Source organism: Mirounga angustirostris, unplaced genomic scaffold (assembly GCF_029215605.1).
Source record: "Mirounga angustirostris isolate CCGP_5_RB_7025 unplaced genomic scaffold, mMirAng1.0.hap1 SCAF_2, whole genome shotgun sequence".
Taxonomy (NCBI): Eukaryota; Metazoa; Chordata; class Mammalia; order Carnivora; family Phocidae; genus Mirounga; species Mirounga angustirostris.
In genome coordinates this window covers 64,212,248-64,236,754 of record NW_026991710.1, presented here as the reverse complement: position 1 = coordinate 64,236,754, position 24,507 = coordinate 64,212,248, and the positions used below count along the sequence as shown (strand labels likewise).

The following is a 24,507-nucleotide window of genomic DNA, read 5'->3' as shown; positions in this document are numbered from 1 at the left end:
TAATTTGTTACAGCAGTATTAAGAAACTAGCACAGTCATTAAATGATTCTGCTATTCCCCAGGGCTGGGGATCACTGCTTAGGGCTATCAATTTCGGTAATTCTTATGTAATATGTTTTCAGATCAACTCAGAAAAACTGTTCATGGAGTCTCAGAGGTTGTAAAATGGAAGACAATGACATATTCTTCAAAATGGTAGCAATGGTTACACGGCTATTAAAAAATCAGTATGCATTTTTTAAAATTAGAATTACCTTTCTGTTTTGAGTAACCATAACATAAATGAGCATAACGTTTTATATATTGAGTAGAATTTACTTACTGTTTCAGAGTGGCAAGGAGTTATTGGAAGAAATAGGCTTCTAACTGTTAAAAGTATTCGAGGCATATATGTTGTTAGAACCATTCAACAACAGGGATCCATGGACAGCTTTCTCGGGGTGCTTGTTATTTGCCAGAAGAGGCCAGTACCATCCCATTCATATTCAGATATTGAACCACTGAATCCCTTGAAAGCTAGAAAGTGACCTTTTTACTGTTAGGGAAAAGCAAAGAATTTGAATATTCAACTAATAAACTGTGTCTCTGAAACAATGGTGTAGACCTCATTCACTGTACCAGTTTGGTATCAGGAACAAGAAATGTATCAAAGTCATAAATATCCCCTCTAAAGATTTTATATTAAAATTTTAACCAAAATCCTCAAAAAGTTACCCTGTCAGGTTAGAAAATGGTACTGGTTTGGTGATACTTAAAGGAAATTAAAATTAAACAATTATTTATGTGATTATTTGTTGAACATTTCTCTCACTTTATGGTCTAATAATTTCCTGAAGTCAGTACTGTGTGTATTTTACTCCTCATTGTAAACCAGGCATCTTACACAGTAAACACTTATCCTCCTTGAACTATTTCAATTCTTAAAATTGAAACACTTGACAACTTTTTATCTGGAAGACCACCTCAAAGTAGGGTACCTTGTTGCCAGTTTTAATTAAAATTCTGTCAACTACGGAGAAGCATTTTGTATGAGAGGATTTATGGTACAATCTTAGTTCTTTGTATGATTTTCACTGATTTTATTTAAAAGGTATCCTTTATAATATATCTATAATAGAAAATGTGGTCTTTGCCATTCTATACAATAGGAACTGAGATGCAAGTACATAAGGATTGTTAACTGTAATAAAATTCTGAAGTAGAAGCAGTTTAACTCTTGTCTAGTTGCTTCTCTATATACCCCAGAGGGATTTCTAACCTGAAGACTGTGAACTTGGGTGGGAAAAAAAAATCTTTATTTTTACTTCCAACTGAAATTTATCATTTTCTTCATTTATAAAATGTAGGCTGCTATCCACAGAAGTATTGGCAGTTCTGGAGACTTTGTCAGCAATAGTAATCACAGATATCCTATGTCACATATAGTTCTTAAGATATTTTTGAAATATCTTTTACAAATATCATAACTTCAAAAGTTAGGGTAGTTCCCAGACCTACTATTGTATCTCATTATTTAATGAATTATTTATATTTCTTTATCACAAATTTTGTGGGTTTTTTTTTTTTTTACATATCAGATAATTATATCTCAATATAATTGGATTCCTTAAAATCCTTTGTATTTTAATTTAGCTTAATTATTCTGGGAAGGGATCCGTAGGTTCATGGGATTGCGGGAGAGGGGCATAGAATAAAAAAGGTTAAGGAAAAACCCCTGCAATAGAAAATCTGTCCACACAGGATGCTTTTAATCTAAGACTACTTAAAAAATTTAAATCTTTCAATTCATTTTAATGCGTATTTTCAAGGATAAAAGAGAGAGACAACATCATTTAAAATGTTGCAGAATAGTGTCCTCTGTGTACCTGGGCTTTCCATGACAAAAGAAATCTACACCAATGATAGTTGGAAGACTTTTTCTAGTAATAATCTTAGTAAAAGAGCCCTCATGCAAAGCAGAAATTTTTAGGCACTATCATTAGCGAATTATAGAGTGTGTTGAGTTTGCAAACTATTCCGTAAGGGGAAAAGTTCTCATTTTTGTGTGAAGTTATTTCTCACCATCTGTTGAGTCTGTATCCTGCTCATTGAGGATCCTCACATCCATCCTTTACAGCTGCTTTTCGTTAACAAAGACATCAGCTGCATCCTTCCTTTTTCCTTAAATTAAAAATGGGAGCAGAAGAGGTTAAAAAAACTTATCATGTACTGAATCATGAGTGAAATATTAGAAAATATGGATGTTTTCATCATTGTTTAGCTTAGAAGTTATGCTGAGTTTATGGCAGATTTGTTTTACTATCAGGATGGCAGAAATGACAGTCCTGTGGTTGTATCATTTGGCATAACCAGACACTCTGCAGAATTACAGATGTAAGGCTAATGAGGTGGCAAACAAAGGCTTTTTGGAGTGTTGTCAATTAGAGTGTGTTCTACAGCTGCAGATAAATATCTGAATATGCTGGAAATGATAAATGTTCACTTTGCTCTAGTGTCCTTGGCCAAAGTTCTCCATCCTCAAGGGAAAACTGCAAGCTCATTTTTCCTTGGTGCATTTAAGACATTACATAAAGATCTCATAAATCTTAATTTAAAAAACCATTTTAAAAAGTTATCTTTTTAAAGCCCAATTTGCTTATAAGTAAGTTGAGCTTTCATGATGAGGATATATCGGACTGTAGCTCCATGGAATCATTTTCTTAGCCAGCAACAGCTGTGCTATTCTTTCTAAATAGTAATAATGCTTCTATATTGCACTTGCTTTTTATTGTTGAGGAGGGCTCTTGGTGCCTTTATTGAGTTACTTTGAGAGTAGCCTGATTTTTTTTGGAATGCACAATAAAACAGAAGTAATTTAAATTTTAATATGCCTTCCTTGCACCATTAATTAAAATGATTTATGTTTGGTTCCCTCCTTGAAATAGAGTGTGATGTTAGTACTTACTGCTTCCATGGTGATGTTTTCCAACAGAACAGCATTTGCAAAACGGGGTATCGAACTCTTCCTGGTCTTAGTTTATTTGCTTTGACAGCAGCACCTTTCCTTAACTCTGAGCCAGATACACTCTCACACTGTTCTTCCCAGTCCCCATTTGGCATTTTAAATTATATTTATTGTCCAGACCTCCCACTGGTTATTTATTTGTTCAAAGTAGGAATCTTTGATCACTGATGAGTCTGTCAAGGAGGAAAGGAGAGGGAGGATGAGATAGCTCAGACCATATTTTGATTTGGATGATGAAAGCATCTAACTTGGTGAGATTCAGAAAAAAACTTCCCAAATACTAATGTAATAGAACTTTGTGTTTTTGCACTTCAGAGGGAAGGCACTACATTTGCTCTCTGATCTTATCAAAAAGAAAAGGAAGAAGGAAAGGAAGGCCCGCATCTATTTCAAACAAACTTTTCCAAACACTGAGAGTGACTTCTCTATTGTTTGTGGGCTCTTAGTCGCTTAGATGACATTGCTGATAAATTGGGCATTTGTTTTTGTCACTGGCAAGAATCAGTCCTGAAACACTACTTGATCTACAGGCGTTGTATGGTATCTTTTTTTTAATCCAAGGCAGTTCACTGTTGACAGTTCTTTTCACTCTTTTCTGAATATTGGAACATATGATTGCATCAAGCTGGCTGCAGGCTCCAGTGCTGACATTTTCTAGCGCAAAGAATGCCCACATCACTCGAACATTTGAAAAGTGTTAATGAGCAGATCAAAAGGACTGTTGCCTGAAGCAGCTAACTTTTTTTTTTTTTTTAAGAAATCGGCTCTCCTCCAAACTGAAATCTTCATTCTAGCAGCTAAGTAGATGAGATGTAATCCTCCCTGATGATGATAATAACAAATGAAAAAAAAAATTGGAGGAGAATCAAACTCTACATATGGTTCATAAAGTGGTGAAAGTGTTTTCCAGAATCTTCAATACAGAACTAAAGGATGCTAAGTGGAAAAAATCCTGGCAACTAGGCAATATTATGCCTTTTAAAATCTGCAAATTCTCATAAAATATGGTGCATATGAATACATCCTTTTCTGAAATGGATGTGTTCTTGCACTATTTAGTACAAGAATGGGATTCTCATGACTGTTATTTTTAATGTATTTACACTGACAGTAAGGTTTCCTTTTCTCCTGCACTAGTTTTGCTGAAATGTAGGGATATCAGTTGGACACAGATTTTTTTCCATTTTGACTTTTGAGCCAAATGGCTTCAGATTATTTTCACCCTCTTTTGTTACTTATGAGGCCCTGTAGTAGATTGGTGAGAGGGAACATTTTGAAACATCACATAAAAATCATTTTATTTTCTGTTCCAACATTTCTAGGTCAGTGATGTTGGCCATATTAATTAACAAGTTATGTCTCTATAAAGTGGGAATGATAGGCTCTTTCATAGTTACTATAAGGTTTTAATTTATCTATCTTTATCTATCTACCTACCTACCTACTTACCTACTATTTATTCATCCATCCACCCATTAATCCACTTATCCATCCATTCATGCATTCTAGAAATTAACAACTACTCAACACATCTTCAGCTTTTTCTTTTACACCCTTTCTCTTTGCAGTCGAACCTTATTTTAAAAGGATGTCATTTGGCAGAAGAAGTCAAACTCAGTTTGGAGATAGATGGACCTGGGTCCTGGATTTGAGTCCTAATTCTGTTTTCTCTTTGTGTACCCTTGGGCAAATTATTGAAATTAGAGTCTTCCTCTCCTTATATTTAAAATGGGGATAAGCGGGGCACCTGGATGGCTCAGTCAGTTAAGTGTCTGCCAGGGTCCTGGGATTGAGCTCCACATGGGGCTCTCTGCTCAGCAGGAAGCCTTCTTCTCCCTCTCCGTGCCACTCCCCCTACTTGTACTCTCTCTCTCTGTCAAATAAATAAATAAAATCTTAAAAAAAATGGGGATAAGTATAGTAACTTCATAGGGCTCTTAGGAGAATATGAGAAATATAGAGGGTGTGACATATAGCCGCACCAATAAAGGGTGATTACTGTTAATAGTAATAACAGCACAGAGATGAGCCTTAGCTCTGGTTCAGTTTCTGAAGGTTTAGCCTTAGCTGTTTGTTGTGGTGGTGGTTGTGTTCCTTATTTTACTAGATAAAAATTTGATTTAAGTAGAGTTTTAATGGCTGTATTCCATTGTTAACAATGTAGAAAATGTACTTGCTAGAATTTCAAAGTCAACTTAAATTTATAATTAGTCATGCATTTAGACATACATAAGATTAATTACACATTATTGGAAACACAAACCCTAATGTTCTTTTCTGGAACAAGGTGAATACAAATGTATATTGATACATGGCCTGCTTAATTATGGAAAGGCATAGAAGCAAAAGACCTGGTGGAAAAATTGTGATATGTATTTTTTAATGTTCTATCAGAATTTTCATGTTGGAAATGACCTAAAATTAATCAAATTTATTTCCTAGATGAAGAAACTTAGGATGGTCTTACATCTTCCCATCTGCCATTGAGTTAATTAGTTCTCTGATTTTATTGGTTGAAAGAGAAATTTGATGCTTCATTTTCTTTGAAACGAGCAATATTTTAGTTTCATGGGAACCTGTATCTATCTGTTTATCATTTATATTTTTTTCCCTCAGTATTTTTCTTTAAATTTAAGAGGTTGGCTATGAGCCTTTGTGAACATTCTCAACTAGTTCCTTCAGGTCACTTTCAATCGTGTTTTAGAATCTGCTATTTTCAGAGCACTTTATTAGGCACGGGTGATACTTATAAAGAAGGAGAAATGATTATTGCCCTTAAGAAATCTACACTCTTAAGAGATAATTGAAAAATTCCCAAATAAACATATAAGCCCAAGTTAATGAAGCATGAATGATTCAACTGTGCAGCAACGTTTATTTTTAGAAGTTTTCAAGCTTCTAGATAGACCAGTAGGAAGGTTGTGGGACGTAACATGGAAATGGCCATCTTATTTGGGACAAGCAAAAGGATCTTTACTTTTTCTGGACTAGAGAGCCATATAAAGGGATATTTGTAGATAAGATGTGCGGGTCGAACTGCATGATAGGGAGGCATTTGAACAATGAGAATAGAAAAACTGGCTAATATAAATGTACTGAAAAGGAGCTTTGGTTTTCCAGGTTGTGGCTTATGATACCAGGTAAAGGGTCTCTACTAAAGGGAAAAATGCAAAGGTGCCTTTTATTATCTTGTTATCCATTTGTCAGCAGTGGTCATATGAGGTTTTATTTTATTTTATTTTAATTTAATTTAACTTTATTGTATTTTATATTTTATTTCTTATTTTTAAGTAGACTCCATGTCCAGCATGGAGGCCAGTGTGGGGCTTGAACTCATGACCCTGAGGTCAAGACCTGGGTTGAGATCAAGAGTCGGATGCTTAACTGACTGAGCCATCCAGGCACCCCATGTCGTATGAGGATTTTAAATTGAAACTCAATTTGCCCATATCACGCTAAAACTAGATGCTATGCAGGATAATGAGTATGACAAGTATGACATGAAAAAGGATGAGTCATGGAGGAGGATGTTCAGTAATTTTCAGGAGGATATACCATAGAAACAGACTGGGGATACTGTTTATGTCTTCAGAAATACATACCAGTACAAGATGTACAGGTAATAAGCAGAGTAAATTTGAAATCCTCACAAGAAAATGAAAATGAGTTCAAATACATTGTACTCAGACTTAGTGAAATGAAGGATGTACCTTGGTCTTTTTCTAGTGAAAGAACTCCAGAGAGCATTTTAAAGTAATTTGCAAAACTAAGAGTAGAAGCATGATTTGTAAGGATCTTCTAATAAAAGTCAGTAATTCATTGATTTCAATTGTGGTCATTGGACCCACTGATCTATTTTGACCAGAGAAACAGTTAGGCTTCTGTTAGGAAAATATACCTGGTTACACAGGTTAGAATGAGGGATAGGTTAGAGATAGAAAAGCAAGATAAATGTCTAATTTAAGTAAGTAGAGCATGTAGACATTGATGCCAAAAAAGCTATGGTAATTATCGACTATCAATCAATGTTATCAGTGTGTTATTAATTAAAATGCATAGAGTGGAAGTAAAGACTGATGGGGTGCATCTGTTTGGTCTGAGTACCATACATTTATTTATAATGGCTTGGTTACACTTAAAATGCTATTATTGGTTCTGGAAACTCCACTTGGAGATATTGATCAAATGAGTATGTACTAAGACAATGGACCAAGATGACCAAATAACTCAGGACCATCGCATGAGGAATAGTTGTGATATTTAGCTTCCAGATGAGTAGGGCTCAGTAGATACATGGTTATTATTCTAGTATTCAAAAATAGGAACTGCTCTCTTCTGGAAGGAAGATTAGTTGTGTGAGTGTGTGTGTGTGTGTTTCCACATCCTAGGATCAGGACTAAAGAGTGGAAACTACAGAGAGGGAGGCTTTGGCTTCTTTGGGGGGAAAAACTTTCAAATGATGTGAATTCCTTGCCAGTGGAATGAATTGCTTTGTGAGGTAGTGAATTTCTTTTTATTACAGGAATTCAAACATAGTTGGACTACAACTTGGTGAGAAGTTTTCAGAATATTGAAGTTTTGGTTGAATGTGAATTGGAGGAGTTGAAAAATGTTGTACTAGATATTTTTAAGGTCCAGAGAATTATGAGTTTATGATTTTAGGTAGTAATAGAATGCAAAGAATCCTTCCTTCTTCCCTTGTTCTTCCTCTCTTTCCTTCCTTTCCTTCTTCCTTCCTTCCTTCCTTCCTTCCTTCCTTCCTTCCTTCTTTCCTTCCTTCCTCACTCTCTCTTTGTCCTTTCCTCCCTCTTTTTTTCTCCCTTTCCCACCTCCATTCTTTTTCTCTCCTCCTAACTTCCTTCTATTCCTTCCTTCCTTACAAAACAGAAAATCTATTTTGTGCCAGACACTTTACTAAATCCTGGGAATACAGTGAGCAACAAAGCAGACATAAATGTCCTCTTTGTGGAAATTACACTTTTATGGAGCAAGGTAAAATTATCAACTCTGATAGATGCTAGGGAACCAATAGGCATTTATGCATATGAAGGGAATCTTACTCACATTGGGGAGACTGAGGAAAGTCCTGGGGTGGTAAGGTGAGGGACAGAGAGAGAGAAATATTTCAAAAAAATCTGTTGGACATGGTAAATGATTTGGTAAAGTCATTTAGAACTGAAGAAGAAATTATAGATTATGTGAAAATTTTGAGACTGCAATAGAAGGAGTAATTTACTTAAAAGAAACAGGGAAAAAAAGTTGGCCCTTTTGATCCCTTTGAGTGCGAAATATTGATAGATCTGGTTTTCCCGAGTTTGGACATGTAGTTTGATAATGATATGATGTGCTTCCTTTCTATAAAGGAAATGTACCTGTAGCTTGATCATCTTAACTTTATTTTATTTTACTACAGCATTATTTTAAATCTTAAGCCTCCACTGGCATTTTTTTCTGGGCTAATTATAAAAATCCAGAGTTTTTATCCTTCAAAATTACCAGAAAGAATGGAAATTTTATGTTTGTTGATAAAATAAAATTGAATTATTAAAAGGGCTGAATAGAAAAAGCGGCATTATTTGTAGTATTCAAATTTTTGAATGAGTTAGAGGTTCAGTCTAACTAAATGTCTGGATGTCTAGTCTAACTAAATGACTAGATGTCTAGTCACATCTTTGTGGAGATTGTATCTATCTGAGATTTAGATCCAAACTAAAATTTGAACAATGAAGATATTATACATAAAGAAAATTAAGAGTTCTCTAAACATTATCAATAGCAGTGCATTTTAAAAACCTTTCACTATGGAAAATTTCAAACACGTACAAAGAGAAAGTCTAAAATAATGAATTCCCTCCTGTCTCTTTTGCTCAGCTTCAATGATTCTCAATTTATGACTGATCTTATTTCATCTATAACCCCCTCCACTTACCCACCCCAAATTATTTTGGTGAAGTATCAGAATCATATCATTTAATCTGAAAATTTTTCAGTATATATCTTTAAATGATAAGCAGTCTTTTAAAAACAATATCCATTGCAAGAAATACTAAAGGGGACCCTTTCAGCAGGAAGGAGAGATCAAGAGCAACAAAGACTAGAAAGGCACAGAGGTAATCTACAGAATGGTGACTTTACAGGTAATACAATGGCACTAAATTCATACCTATTAATAATGACTCTGAACGTAAATGGACTCAGTCCTCTGATCAAAAGACATAGGGTATCAGAATGGATAAAACAAAAAACAAAAAAAACAAGACCCATTGATAAGCTGCTTACAAGAGACTCATTTTAGACCCAAAGACACCTCCAGATGGAATGTGATGGGGCGGAGAACCTTCTGGTATGCTAATGGACACCAGGAGAAAGCTGGAGTAGCCATACTTACATCAGACAAACTAGATTTTAAACCAAAGACTGTAATAAGAGATGAAGAAGGGCACTATGTCATAATAAAGGTGTCTATCCAACACAAAGATCTAACAATTGTAAATATTTATGTCCCCAACTTGGGAGCAGCCAGATATGTAAATTAATAACAAACTCAAATAAACTCATTGATAATAATACAGTAATAGTAGGGGACTTTAACACCCCACTTATAGCAATGGACAGATCATCTAAGCAGAAGATCAAGGAAACAATGGCTTTGAATGACACACTGGACCAGATGGACTTAACAGACATATTCAGAGCATTTCATCCTAAAGCAGCAGAATACACATTTCTTTCTGAGTGCATGTGGAATATTCTCCAGAATAGATCACGTCCTGGGTCACAAATCAGGTCTCAACCAGTACAAAAAGATTGAGATCACACCATGAATATTTTCAGATGACAATGCTATGAAACTTGAAGTCAACCACAAGAAAAAATTTGGAAAGACCACAAATACATGGAGGTTAAAGAACATCCTACCAAAGAATGAATGGGTCAACCAGGAAATTGAAGAAGAAATTAAAAAAATACAGGGAAGCAAATGAAAGTGAAAACATGACAGTCTAAAACCTTTGGGATGCAGCAAAGACAGTCACAAGAGTGAAGTATATAACAGTATAGGCCTACCTCAAGAAGCAAGAAAAGTCTCAAATGCACAACCCAACCTTACACCTAAAGGAGCTGGAAAAAGAACAGCAAATAAAGCCTAAAACCAGAAGAAGAAGGGAAAGAATTAAGATTAGAGCAGAAATAAATGATGTAGAAAAAAAACAAAACAGTAGAACAGGTCAATGAAATTAGGAGCTGGTTCTTTGAAAGAATTAACAAAGTTGATAAACCCCTAGCCAGACTTACTGAAAAGAAAAGAGAAAAGACCCAAATAAATAAAATCACGAATGAAAGAGGAAAGATCACAACCAATACCGCAGAGATACAAACAAATTATAAGAGAATATTATGAGCAATTATATGCCAACAAATTGGGCAATCTGGAAGAAATGGATAAATTCCTAGAAACATATAAACTACCAAACCTGAAACAGGAAGAAATAGAAAATTTGAACAGACCCATAACCAACAAAGAAATTGAAGCAGTAATCAAAAATCTGCCAGCAAACAGCCCAGGGCCAGAGGACTTCTCAGGTAATTCTACCAAACATTTAAAGAAGAATTAATACCTTTTCTTCTGAAGGTGTTTCAAAAAATAGAAATGGAAGGAAAACTTCAAACTCATTCTATGAGGCCAGCAATACCTTGATTCCAAAACCAAAGACCCCGCCAAAGAGAATTATAGACCAATATCCCTGATGAACATGGATGCAAAAGTTCTCAAGATATTAGCTAATCGAATCCAACAGTACATTAAAATGATTATTCACCATAATCAAGTGGGATTTATTCCTGGGCTGCAGGGGTGGTTCAACATCTGCAAATCAATCAGTGTGATACACCACATTAATGAAAGAAAGGATAAAAACCATATGATCCTCTCAATAGATGCAGAAAAAGCATTTGACAAAATACAGCATTCTTTCTTGATAAAAACCCTCAAGAAAGTAGGGATAGAAGGAACATATCTCAACATCATAAAGGCCATATACAAATGCCACATACAGCTAATATCATCCTCAATGAGGAAAAACAGTTTTTCCACTAAGGTCAGGAACATGACAGGGATGTCTGCTCTCACTACTGTTATTCAACATAATACTAGAAGTCCTAGCCTCAGCAATCAGACAATAGAAAGAAATAAAAGGCATCCAAATTGGCAAGGAAGAAGTCAAACTTTCACTATTTGCAGATGACATGATACTCCATGTAGAAAACCTGAAAGGTTCCACCAAAAAATTGCTAGTGGTAATACATGAATTCAGCAAAGTTACAAGATATAAAATCAATGTACAGAAATCTGTTGCATTTCTATACACCAATAATGAAGCAGCAGACAGAGAAATCAAAGAATTGATCCCATTTGCAATTGCACCAAAAATCGTAAGATACCTAGGAATAAACCTAAGCAAAGAAGTAAAAGATCTGTATGATGAAAACTATAGAACATTTATGAAAGAAATTGAAGAAGACGTAAAGAAATGGAAAAACATTCCATGCTCTTGGATTGGAAGAATAAACATTGTTAAAATGTCTGAACTACCCAAAGCAATCTACGTATTCAGTGCAATCCCTATAAAAATAACACCAGCTTTTTTCACGGAGCTAGAACAAACACTTCTAAAATTTGTGTGGAATCAGAAAAGACCCTGAATAGCTAAAGTAATATTGAAAAAGAAAAGGAAAGCGGAGGCATCACAATTCCTGACTTTAAGCTGTAATCATTAAGACAATATGGTGCTGGCACAAAAACAGATGCATAGATCAATAGAACAGAATAAAGAACCCAGAAATGGACCCACAATTGTATGGCCAACTAATCTTCAACAAAGCAGGAAAGAATGTCCAATGGAAAAAAAGACAGTCTCTTCAACAAGTGGTGTTGGGGAAATTGGACAGCAACATGCAGAAGAATGAAAGTGGACCTCTGTCTTACACCATACACAAAAATCAATTCAAAATGGATGAAAGATCTAAATGTAAGACAGGTAACCATTAGAATCCTTGAGGAGAAAACAGGCAGTAACCTCTTTGACTTCAGCCATGGCAACTTCTTACTAGACATGTCTCTAAAGGCAAAGGAGACAAAAGCAAAAATTAACTAATAGGATTTCATCAAGATAAAAAGCTTCTGCACAACAAAGGAAACAACAAAACTAAAAGGCAACCTCTGGAATGGGAGAATATATTTGCAAATGACATATTGGATAAAGGGCTGGTCTCAAAACCTATAAAGAACTTATCAAACCCAACACCCAAAAAACAAATAATCCAGTTAAGAAATGGGCAGAAGACATGAATAGACACTTTTCCAAAGAAGACATCCAAATGGCTAATAGACACATGAAAAGATGCTCAACATCACTCACCATCAGGAAAATACAAATCATAAGCACAATGAGATACCACCTCACCCTAGTCAGAATGGCTAAAATTAACAACACAGGAAACAACAGATGGTGAGGATGTGGAGAAAGGGGATGCAGTTATAAAGTGAAGCATCCCTGGGACATTTTCAGACAATTTTTTCTCTTAGTCTAGAGACTTGGATGTGTACTTGAATTATCAGAAGCCATTGGCACTTGGTCAATGATTTTCTTTTACCTTTTTTTTTTTTTTTTTTTAATCTGGGGGAAGGACAGAGGGAGAAGAGGGAGAGAGAATTTTAAGCAGGCTTCACACCCAGCACAGAGCCCAATGCAGGGCTCGATTTCACAATCCTAACATCATGACCTGAGCTGAAGTCAAGTCAGATGTTTAACCGACTGAGCCACTCAGGTGCCCCTGATCAATAATTTTATATCATGATGGTGTGAAAGGTTATCTACCTCAGTGCTGGTAGAGGTCATTTAGATCAGATCTCAGGCTTCATTCCTCTCACATGAAGAATCAGCCATATACAATTTCATGAAAGAATATATTGAGTAATGATTCATAGAAAAGGCATCTTGGTTAAAAAGTTGATTTGCTTCTAGATTAATGGGTGGGGAAAGAGATAAGTTAATTTCCCCATCATCTCTTGCAAAGCAAGTTAACTTGTGCATTGTAAATTTATGAAAAAGTCAATGAGTCTTAGAAGAAAGATTTCAGTAGTAAATTCCTGCTCTGTTTGAAGGGACATACCATAGTCTTCTGGAAAATGTTTGCATATCTATGGCATAAAGATAAAATGAATGAATGAAAGAGTTCTGTGAATTGTTATGTGGTTGTTATCTAGCACTGTCTAACAGACCACTCCACAACCTAGGGTCTTCAAACAATTTAGTGTCTTCACGGTTCTGTGGAGACTGGCTCAGCTAGGAGATTATCACTCTGGGGTTCTCTCATGTGATTGCAATCAGGGGGCAGCTGGGCTGGAGTCATCTGAAAGCTCGACAGGCCTCCAGGTCCAAGAGAGCCATGTTTGGAGCTTCTGCTGGGATGGCTGATATAGCTGGGGCCTGGCCAGGCACCTCTCATCACCCAGCCTTTTTGTAAGGTTATCCTGGGGTTCTTCCTCCTCCTGGCCCGATGGTCTCAAGGTAGACTTCTGGCGTGACAGCAGGCTTCCTCCAGAGTGAGTGTCCCAGGGATGCTGAGGGAAGTGGAAAAACTTCTCTTGACCAGCTGCAGAAGTCACATGGCACCACGTCTACCTCATGCTAGTTAGTCAAAAGCCTGTTACAGGAGAGACTGTATTCAAAGGGAGAGGCATACCCATTGAGAGGCAAGGTTCACTGGGGACATCTTTGGCAGTACCACTGTATGTTACTAATCGAGTTATTTTTACACATCTTTGCTGTCTCCTTGTTATGCCACCAAAATTTTTACCTTTGGTTTTTGGTTTTTTTTTGGACAGGTTATCAAGGATCCTCCTCCACCACCACCTCCTGCACCAAAAGAGGTAAATAAGTGCCTAATGAGTGATGTGGATATTTTTTTCTGTATTTAGATATTATCCCCAAATTTGATCAATTACCTTGCTGTTGGATAACTGTGATACCTATGTATTGACTTTTGAATTTATGAAAATTCATTATTATTTTTCATCTTCTTATGAGTTCTTTCATGTGCTAGAGGAATAGGACCTTCAAAAACTGATAAATATAGACTGGCCGTGAGGCTTAATAGTGCACGGAGATTTACTTTACTTTGTCTATCAATAGATCAATAGTCCTGATGTTACTTATTTTATCTATAGAAAGGTAGAAGATCCAAGCTGGAAGTTTAAAGGTGTTCATCCTTTCTTCAAAATGATTATTACTTTAGCCAAACTTACGTTAGCAACATGAAATATGGAAGTAGTGCATTTTCAAAACTTCTTAACTACCTATCTTTTTAGTACCAGTTTTGCAGTTTAACTTAATATGTATGTTGATGCTTTAAATGGTTTTTGAAATGCTTTCCTACATTTAATGTCTTATCTTTTTAAATTTGAAGTAACAAATAGAATTGGAAAAAAAAAACAAATGATGCTGCTCATAGTTAAGGAGCAACTTCTGGTAATCTGGTGAAATAAAGGAGATTCCTAAAATTGGGAGGGCGGGAGTCCTTATATTCTGTAGAACTCCACTTGAAATTTATGGATGTAGGCATAAGTACATCCAAATGCCCCGTATATAATTGTTACTCTATTTCTTCCATATCAGTGTCATTATTCAGAAAAATGTTTAAATGCGTGTTAGTTCTAACCGGTATTTTAAGAAATTAATTAAACCCACTTTTAAAAACTTGTAATATTCTACACAGGAAGAAGAAGAACCTCTGCCTACGAAGAAATGGCCAACTGTGGATGCTTCCTATTATGGTGGTCGAGGGGTTGGAGGAATTAAAAGAATGGAGGTTGGTATCTTTAAAAAAAAAAAAAAAGAAGCTGCTAATCTGGAATGTGTAATTCTAGAACTATTAAGCCATGGAAACTGTGCTTTTCAGAATTTCATAATACCATCCAGTTTTATTTAACACTGGGTCTTTTTTGGATAATTTTTTTTTTCTGTGGAATCATCCTGGCCATTTCAAAACTGTACAAGAAGAACTGACTTCATTAGTCAAAGAATTGCATTGATAAGATGTTTGAACTCTAAAGGGCGAAACAAAGTTAGGGTTTTTCTCACTATTTTGGAAAAAATTACTGCAGACAGCATCAACTTTGTAGAAGCCAGCCACTTAAAGTAGCAATAATGCTTGTCTTTGAAAAGATCCAATAGTTATGTACTATTTAGGGATAAAAATGTTAAAATATTCGTGGTATGGGTATGACCTTATCACAGATGTAGGGGAAGCACATTTAAGGCATTTTTTTTTACAGCTTTTAGTTACCACTTATGAACAATCATAATTAATTTTAAATATCATTTATAGAACTTTTAGACTGGCTCAAAGTGTGGATTAAAATTGAACTTTAATATTGTATCTTAAAAGTGAAATGAGGTCTTCTTACCACCACAGAAATAGTTTTCAAAGTGATGGATTAATTAATACTAAGCACTTATTGCCGGCACTGAGCCCTTAAGCACAGCCTAGACAGGCCAGCGTCCCACCTCAAGGAACAGTTGGAGGAGTTTTCTCATTGATAGGCTGACTTTATCATTAAACACAGATCCTGGCATCTCTCCCTTATAAGTTACCCTTTAACTTTACTTCTTGATAAGAAGGACTTTTTATGTGTTCTGCAGTCATTTCACATGTCTTCTCCTGTCATATGGGCTTTGTCCTATTACTGCCAGCAAAAATCAGTGAGCTAATTAACAACCTCATAACTGTTGCAATTTTCTCTTTTTTCTACATTTCAATAAAATTCAGATTCCCAAGGAGAGTTTCCCCTTTTCAGAATAAATTTCAGTATTCTGCTCAGACCTACTTAACGTGGTTGTCATTACCAAAGTGGTTATTCAAGTCATCTGATAGTGATTCTCACTTTCTTGACCACATTAGATCTTAAAATAATGCACACTTTCCCTAAAAGCATGCCGCTTTATTGCTGAAATATCCTCTGAGACAGGTACCTCATTGCTAATAAGCCATGGAAAAGGCTGGTGCTAGAAGCTATTAAATTTGTCTTTTGGAGAAGATAGTGTATATGCGTTCTCATGTGGATGATTGAGAATATCAAACAGTCCAAGAGAACATGGCTAGGCTTAGCTCTTGTTGCTTGACACAGAACGAAGGCCATTTTCCTTCTGCTTCCCTTTGCTGTGTCATTCTAGGCTGGGAGGGGTGGGGAAAGAGTAGATTAGATAATTTTATGTATATGAAAAATAAACTTGTAAATAAAAAAGTTACATATGGACATCTAAATATGGTCTGTCCCAACTTATTTTTAATTTACTTCACCTCATTCCAAAATGTGTGTGTAAAAACTGTATGCAAGGGGAAGAAATGTTTGAAAAGCTATACTACAAAATGTTAGTAGCTTTCTCTGGAGGGAGTGATTTTCAATTTGTGCTATGTATTTTCCTATTTTTTCCTAACTCCTTTGACAATGAGCATACACTACTTTATATACAAAATATAAATTTAATTCAATTTTGAAATCTACATGTATAAAATACCACATGACAGTGAGATAAGGGTATGCTAGTAAGTGAGCCTTAAATGAATAATGTTTTTGCTGAAAACACTAGGAGTTATGACAGATTTCTGTTAGTCCAATATTCCAGTGTATCGAAGACTGAGATCTCTTTCTAAAGAAAACCATACCCATGAACCCCTGATGTGGTCCTGAGGTAAAAGGAATAATACTGGTTTATGGTCAAGAAAGCCATAGATCATGCACATTCATGAGTAACTTACATTTCAAGTTTCAAGAGTTACAATTCTTAATATGTGAAATTACATTGCCAGTCCTTTTCAGTTTAAGAAAATTTATGGAAAGGACTCATCCACTTTTAATAAATAGGGGTGCGTTTTAGCTTTGGACAATTTTAGCTATGTTGTATGTGGTATTCCATCAATGAGGTGGAATGGGGATGAGAAAAAATGAGTAAGTAAATGTGAACATTACAAAGGGGAAACAGTACTTAAATATACACAATAAAAATTGAATCGAGAATTAAGCATCAATGAGCTCTCTCAAATCTGATCTTATTTATAAACTTTAGGGAAAATAGAAAACAATCTATTTTTAAACCATGCCTATTTAAACCTGGAAAGTATTTCCCTTAAAAAATACCTTTACCTGGGAAAAATAAATAGAATTATAGAAATTATGTGCACATCTGAATTATAGAAGAAATTTTTGTAACTAAGATTATTTTAAGCCAGGGTAGGGATTTTACATAGATTTTTTTTCTTACTCCTCCTTTAAATTAAGTATTTAAATGCTATGGTAATGGCAATTTGCAGAAAGCTGGAACTGAGCTGATATTAATAACAGCTGTTAGCACAACTGATCCATAATACCTAATGACTTCAAATGTGTGTTTCTGCCAATTCAGCTTGAAACTGTTTTTTTGTTTCTTTCTCAATTCTGAAATTGCTCCTTTATGATACAACCTCCTAGTCATCCAAATATACTCTGGAAATTATGGAATTTTATTGTTTATTATGAAAGCCAAGTAGAGTTGGAAGAATTTAGCTATCAAGCTTGCCCTTGTTTTTTTTTCTCCATAGTAAAATGCCAGGTATATTAATTCTGCTAAAGCTCCCTTTAGCAATTTATTCTTGTTTTTTTTTTTAAATCTTTTTTGACTATCTCAATGTGGTTAAACTAAAATATTAAAATGTATACATATAAATGTATATATATTTACAGGCATACCTTGTTTTATTGTGCTCTGCTTTATTGCGCTTCACCGATACTGTGTTTTTCACAAACTGAAGGTTTGTGGCAACTCTGCATTGAGCAAGTCTATCAGCGTCATTTTTCCAACAGCATTTGCTCACTTTGTGTCTTTGTGTCACGTCTTGGTAATTCTTGCAATATTTCAAACTTTTTCACTATTGTTGTATTTGTTATGATGGTCTGTGATCAGTGATTACCACTTGCTAAAAGCTCAGATGATGCTTAGAAATTTTTAGCAGTAAAGTATTTTTTAATTAAGGTATGTACATTGTTTTTTTAGACCTAACGCTATTGCACACTTAATAGAGTACAGTATAGTAACATTTATATGCATTGGGAAACCAAAACATTCATTTGCCTCATTTATTATGCTATTTGCTTTATTGTCGTGGTCTGGAACCAAACCCGCAGTATCTCTGAGGTATGCCTATAATTGCTTTTGAGAGTTTTAGGAAAAATCCATAAAATATTTCCTAATTTTAGACTTTGAGTGAGAATTATTTATTGTGTTGTTTGTGATGATGGTGATAAGGATGATGGACCAGCTACTTCATGAACTAACACTAAGGATTTAATTAATGAATTTCCTTTAGACCTCAGCAACTGTATTTCAGAGTCTAGGCCGTTAAGAGGTGAGTCTAGAAATACACTGAGTCAGAACTCCAGGTCAGGGGCGCCTGGGTGGCTCTGTTAGTTAAGCATCTGACTTGAGCTCAGGTCATGATCTCAGAGTCCTGGGATCGAGCCCTGTGTCAGGCTCACTGCTCAGCGAGGAGTCTGCTTCTCCCTCTGCCCTCCCTCTGCTTGTGCTCTCTTTCTCTTTCAAATAAGTAAATGAAAATCTTTAAAAAAAAGAAAGAAAGAAAGAAAAGAACTCCAGGTCAGCCACCTTCGTGTTCTTTATCTGAGAATGGTGTCAGTGATTCTTAGAGGAAGAATATGATTACCCTTACCTCTATGATGCCAACTGTGAAGGCTAGGCTGGGAGCTGTATATCTTAAATCTGTAATTTCTGAATAGATGTAACATTTATCTACTTACATTTTTATTCTGAATTACTTTTCTGAGTTATGACATTTATTTGTTTAGTTAACTGTGTATCTTTTTTTGTTTTTTCCCTTAAAATTGAGACGTCACAACTGCCAGGATATATATCCTGGTTTTAGAGTTTTTTAGCTAGTTTTTTTAACTCAGTTTAGCTATATCTAAAGATTCCATAAGTTTTAGTTTATCTAGATAAAGACACTCTGATTTGAAAGAGAAGGTCATTTCTCTGGAAAGAAAGCCAAGTAGCTAGCTCTAAAGGTTTAATGGTGTTTAAAACAATTTTAACAACCTCATAAAGAACATTCTAGTACCACTGATCACACTGAAAGATACAGATACATTTTAATGACTCAACAGGGTCCACTCGAGTTTGAAAGCCTATTCTAAAATTGTAGTAAAAAAGGTAAAAACATCTAAGTAAGCCTTATCAAAAAGCCTTGAGTAGTTCTTTCGGTGAATAGTAATCATCTCTATCCCTACCCACTAACTCAGGTCATTAAAATGCTTTTTACAAAGTATTTAATTTTTTTTTTCCTTTGTGGAAATCATTTAATTCTGGTGAGTCAGTGTATCCTGGACAGGCCTTCGTATTTCTTTGCAGAGCTTCTCTTACCTTATCTTTGTCATCTTTGTTAACGTCCTTGGCTTTTGTAGGACATCTCCACGCTCCTGGCTGGACAAAGTCTTTGTCCAGGGGTCACCTCCAATACCATGCGCATAAGGAGATAAAGCTTAGCTCAGATTTAGTTCTTAATTCCTGTTCACTGAAGAATAAAGAAAATGATAACTTGACTCTATAGTTTTTCACTGTCCAGAGTTTTCAGAGAAGGAAATACCTTAAAATTTGTGGAATTCTTCAGTGTCCCTGAATTTTTCTTCTCACAGCAGAACCTTTTCAGATTTGCCTTCCTCAATGAAAAATTGATATGTCAAATAACCATACTCAGATGAGCATCAGAACTAAAGACTGAAAGCTACTTTACAAAGTCGAGTTTTACAAAAGTAAAGAAAAATCATATATACTTATTTTACTCCCAAAGGCTAAATGTTTAAATCATACTTTTTGACTTAGGCAAACTGGATGAAAAGTTTGGAAGGAACAATTTACTCCTTTGTATAAAATACATTTGTAAAATACATGTAAAAATACATTTGTAAAATTCAAGCCTCTTTGAAACGTACTAACTTATTTCAGGTTCAAATCCCTGCCCTGTCACCTCCTAGCTGTGTGGCTTTGGACACATCACTCAACCTTTCCATGCCGCGGTTTCCTCATCTGGAAGGAAAAAACTAGGGTATCTACAGTATCTATCTCATTGAATTTTTTTGGTATGGATTAAATGCAGGTGGCACATAGTAATCGTCCCCCTCATCATCCATTCCGCCCCACTGCCATCAGTATGGGAATGTATTTAGCTAGAAGGGGAACATACCTAATTAAATCTCAGAAGAGGAGGAATTTAGAATTAGTATACTATGCATCTCTTCACTCCATGATGGCGAACCAAAGGACCATCTGCTGAATAAGAGCTTGTTCTTCTAGAACACTCTATGTCTGATACAAGTATTTTCCCTTTGTCTTAAAGGTTCGTTGGGGTGATAAGGGATCTACTGAGGAAGGTGCGAGGCTAGAGAAAGCCAAAAATGCTGTGGTGAAGATTCCTGAAGAAGTTGAGGAACCCGTCAGGCCGAGACCACCTCGGCCCAAACCCACATACCAGTCTCCTCAGACAAAGTGGTACACACCAATTAAGGTAATTGTTTCAATTTTCTGTGATTTAACTGAGAAACTGTAACTGGAGAAACGATGACTTCTTTAGCTGCCTGCAGGCGGACCACGGTGCATCCAGCAGCACTCATTCATTAGCCATCCTAGCAACTAACTCTTTCTCCGCGGCAAGAACCTTCGTTTTTGTTCTTTATTTGTTTGCTTAATTTAGGAAAGAAATGATAGGAGGGGGGCGCCTGGGTGGCTCAGTCGTTAGGCGTCTGCCTTCGGCTCAGGTCATGGTCCCGGGGTCCTGGGATCGAGCCCCGCATCGGGCTCCCTGCTCAGCGGGAAGCCTGCTTCTCCCTCTCCCACTCCCCCTGCTTGTGTTCCCTCTCTGGCTGTCTTTCTCTCTGTCAAATAAATAAAACCTTTAAAAAAAAAAAAAAAAAGAAGAGAAATGATAGGAGGGAATCAGACTTTACCGTCTCCGTTTTAACTCTTTATGTAGTGGACAGAGGTCGAAAACGTTGCCTAGGAATTTACAAGTCATGTTTCCCTTTAGGGTCGTCTTGATGCGCTCTGGGCTCTGTTGCGGCGGCAGTACGACCGTGTTTCCTTGATGCGGCCTCAGGAAGGCGATGAGGTTTGTGGGGGGGGGTGTGCTGGCACAGAGCTGAGGGCTTGGATCAGCATGACGCAGGTAGTGAAATAGTCATCGACAAGAATTTTTAAAGCCCTCCCTACACTTGGGGAAGGAAGGAATTGTTGTCTTGCGCAAGATCCTATTACATGGGGCGCTTCATAAATTATCCCCTGTTGTTAGAAAACATCTTCAGGCCATGGTTTAACACGAGCTCCTTCTCAAGGAATACGTACAAATTATGGTCTGTCACACGCATACTTTAATATGCACACTCACTGCTTCAGCCTTTGACTTGGACGACATCACATTCTGAGGTTTTGCCAAGTGGGAAGGACAGACTGGGGATTAGTAGTTAGAGTCTTTCTCTACCATTTACTGGCAGTGAAGCCCAGGGAACATGCAGAGCCTCCGTTTCTTCAGGTATAAATATATATTTCTGTGCCTTCAACAGTTGATGCAAACTAATTTCTTAAATATATCAAAGTGTCTTTCAGTAGTCCTCCCTTATCCACAGTTTCAGTTACCCATAGTCAACCGTGGCCCAGAAGCAGATAACCCTCCTCTGACACGTGTGCATAAGGTCAGTAGTAGCCTAATGCTACGTCACAATGCCTACGTCATTCATCTCACTTCCTCTCATCACACAGACATTTTATCATCTTACATCATCACAAGAAGGGTAGGTATAGAACAATAGTATTTTGAGAGAGAGACCACATTTATATAACTTTTATTACAGTATATCAGTGTAATTTTTCTATTTTATTCTTAGGCATTTTTGCTAATCTCTCTCACTGCACTTAATTTATAAAGTAAACTTTATCATAGGTATGTATGTATAGGGAAAAACACAGTATATATAGGTTTCGGTACTGTCTGTGGTTTCACGCATCCATTGGGGGTCTCAGAACGTATCACCTGTGGATAAGGGGGGACTATAATGCATTATAGAAATCTGCGATGGTGAGACACACACACACGCTCATTAAAAAAAAATACACACACACACACGTATATATGTATACATTTTCCCTACTGAGGAAGCCTATTTGATGTCTTTTGTTTATGGGAATTTGGCTAGAATTCCTCCGGTGTTAATGATTTCTTTAATATGTTAGCACTGTTTTCTATAGTATCAATGTAAGAAAAATTGTTGAAAACATTTCCATTTGTAACAATGGACAGGTTTGGTTCAGACACAACACTGTTAGTAATAATAACAGTATCATTTCATTGTGTGTCAACATAATCATCATCCTGATCACCAAATCTGAAGTGAGTCAACTTTATTCACTTCAACTTCAGAGGACTTTAGGTTCATTCAGGTTTAATAGGCTATTTTTTTCAGGATGAAATGATCAATGAAATGAGTATTTTACAGTGCCAAACTAAGTTATGTTCAGTGTTATATATTCATATATATAAAACAAAAACATCTAAATCTTTAAATTTTTACTTCTCTGAAATGAGGGTCATTTTCAAAACATCTGAGTTCAGCCATTTAGGAAATCCAGTTTGAGAATTCTCCCAACAGATCATTTATCTTTTGCTTGGACGATAGGTAGAGATAACCAGATGGTGTATGAAGGAGCCTCTTTCATTACCAGACCACTCTGGTTAATAGTAAGTTCTTATGTTTATTGAAATTTGTGCCTCTGTTTAAATTCATGATCTGAAGTTCTGCTTCTGGACCAACATATAGCAACTCTCCTTACTCTTTAATATGCTAGGCTTTCATTTTATGTGTTTTAAAATTGTTTTTGTGCATCATCTTCGTTTTCTCTCCCCCAGATTCAACATTAGTTCATTTGTTCAATAATTTTCACCTTTAACAATGTTGAGTTTTGGGCGCCTGGGTGGCTCAGTTGGTTAAGCAACTGCCTTCGGCTCAGGTCATGATCCTGGAGTCCCTGGATCGAGTCCTGCATCGGGCTCCCTGCTCGGCGGGGAGTCTGCTTCTCCCTCTGACCCTCCGCCCTCTCATGTACTCTCTCTCTCATTCTCTCTCTCTCAAATAAATAAATAAAATCTTTAAAAAAAAAATGTTGAGTTTTGTGCCAGCACTAAAGATGTATTAGCTGGCAAAGGCAGACAGTGGTTCTAGCACTCTTGCCAATACAGTATATATTCTTTTAACTCTCATTTAAAATTTAGTTTTGTCTTTCATCATTCCTACTAATTCTGATTTAATTCAGTAATTTTTGGATTATAAATGTGCACAAGTAATGACATCAGGTAATACTGAAGGGTAAGTGCAAACTGTAGTCTTTGCCCTTAAGAAACCTAAAACTTGCCTGGGAAACAAGACATACAGGAAAGTAATATTTATTCCAGAAGGTGATCTGAGCCATAATATAAGTAGGCATCGAGTACTCTTGAGTGCACAGAAGACGAGAGGTTAACTCTCTCTGGAGGAACTTGGAAATGCTTCTTCAAAAATATAGGCCTTCTATCTTTAAATATGAGTAGAATTTCAACAGGTGGAGTTAGGTGGACTGAACTTTTCCATGGATGAAGCATCAAGAGCAAAGTCTCTGAGGCAGCCAAGAATACAATGATTTGTGGATTGCTAGATAATCTAGGGGTTGGGATTGAAACCAGAATGATAGGTTGGTAATAGAAAAGAAGAAATCTTTAAGATTGGATAAATTGATATATTTGGTTTTTTAAATGATAAATTACACTCATTCATTCATTCAACAAATATTTATCTAGTGCCTACATGTACCAAGCACTTCGTTAGATACTAAATAAATTTAATATTTTTTAAAAATTATAGTGCTAGAAGGGTGCCTGGATGGGTCAGTCCATTAAGCCTCAGGCTCTTGGTCTCAGGTCTTGATCTCAGGGTCATGAGTTTCAAGCCCTGTGTTGGCCTCCATGCTAAAGCCTACTTAAAAAAAGAACAAGAAAAAGAAAAAAATTAGTGTTAGAATACTGTACATGTCCTAGCAGGTTAAATCATTATTTGTTTTTCCATGGTTTAAGAGTAATCTTTTCATTATTTTGACCATGATTTCTTTTGTTCTGGTAATTTGGCCATTCTTTTGTCTATTATAGCCCCAAAGACTTTTATTCTAACTCTTAAGTTCAAATTGTTTCAAAATTCAGAATTTTTCACATTTTAGGAATCTGATACAGTCCATACTTCATATATTTATGTAATGCAGCACCTTCTGATTACATTATTTAGACATTTTGCTACAGAAATATTAGTAACTGCAAGTAGACATAGACTATTAATAGTCTCAAGTTCAAGTCAGGGTTTGCTTCCAAATAAATTTTGGTGACAA

At 36.0% G+C, this 24,507-nt stretch overlaps 1 protein-coding gene across 5 annotated transcripts in view; it reads left to right on the top strand.

Annotated features, from left to right (window-relative positions):
- The window catches only part of ANTXR2 (ANTXR cell adhesion molecule 2), a 151,425-nt gene that overhangs the window by 70,908 nt on the left and 56,010 nt on the right, over positions 1-24,507 (top strand). For 4 of the 5 annotated variants that reach the window (XM_045880923.3, XM_064584678.1, XM_064584677.1 and 1 more), the window contains 5 exons: positions 13,890-13,934; positions 14,780-14,872; positions 20,447-20,614; positions 21,134-21,214; positions 22,776-22,837. In XM_045880923.3, the coding sequence (XP_045736879.1) occupies positions 13,890-13,934; positions 14,780-14,872; positions 20,447-20,614; positions 21,134-21,214; positions 22,776-22,835 (447 nt within the window). In that variant the 3' untranslated portion in view covers positions 22,836-22,837. The remainder of the gene's footprint in view (positions 1-13,889; positions 13,935-14,779; positions 14,873-20,446; positions 20,615-21,133; positions 21,215-22,775; positions 22,838-24,507) is intronic. The other variant, XM_045880922.3, reaches the window with a different exon arrangement.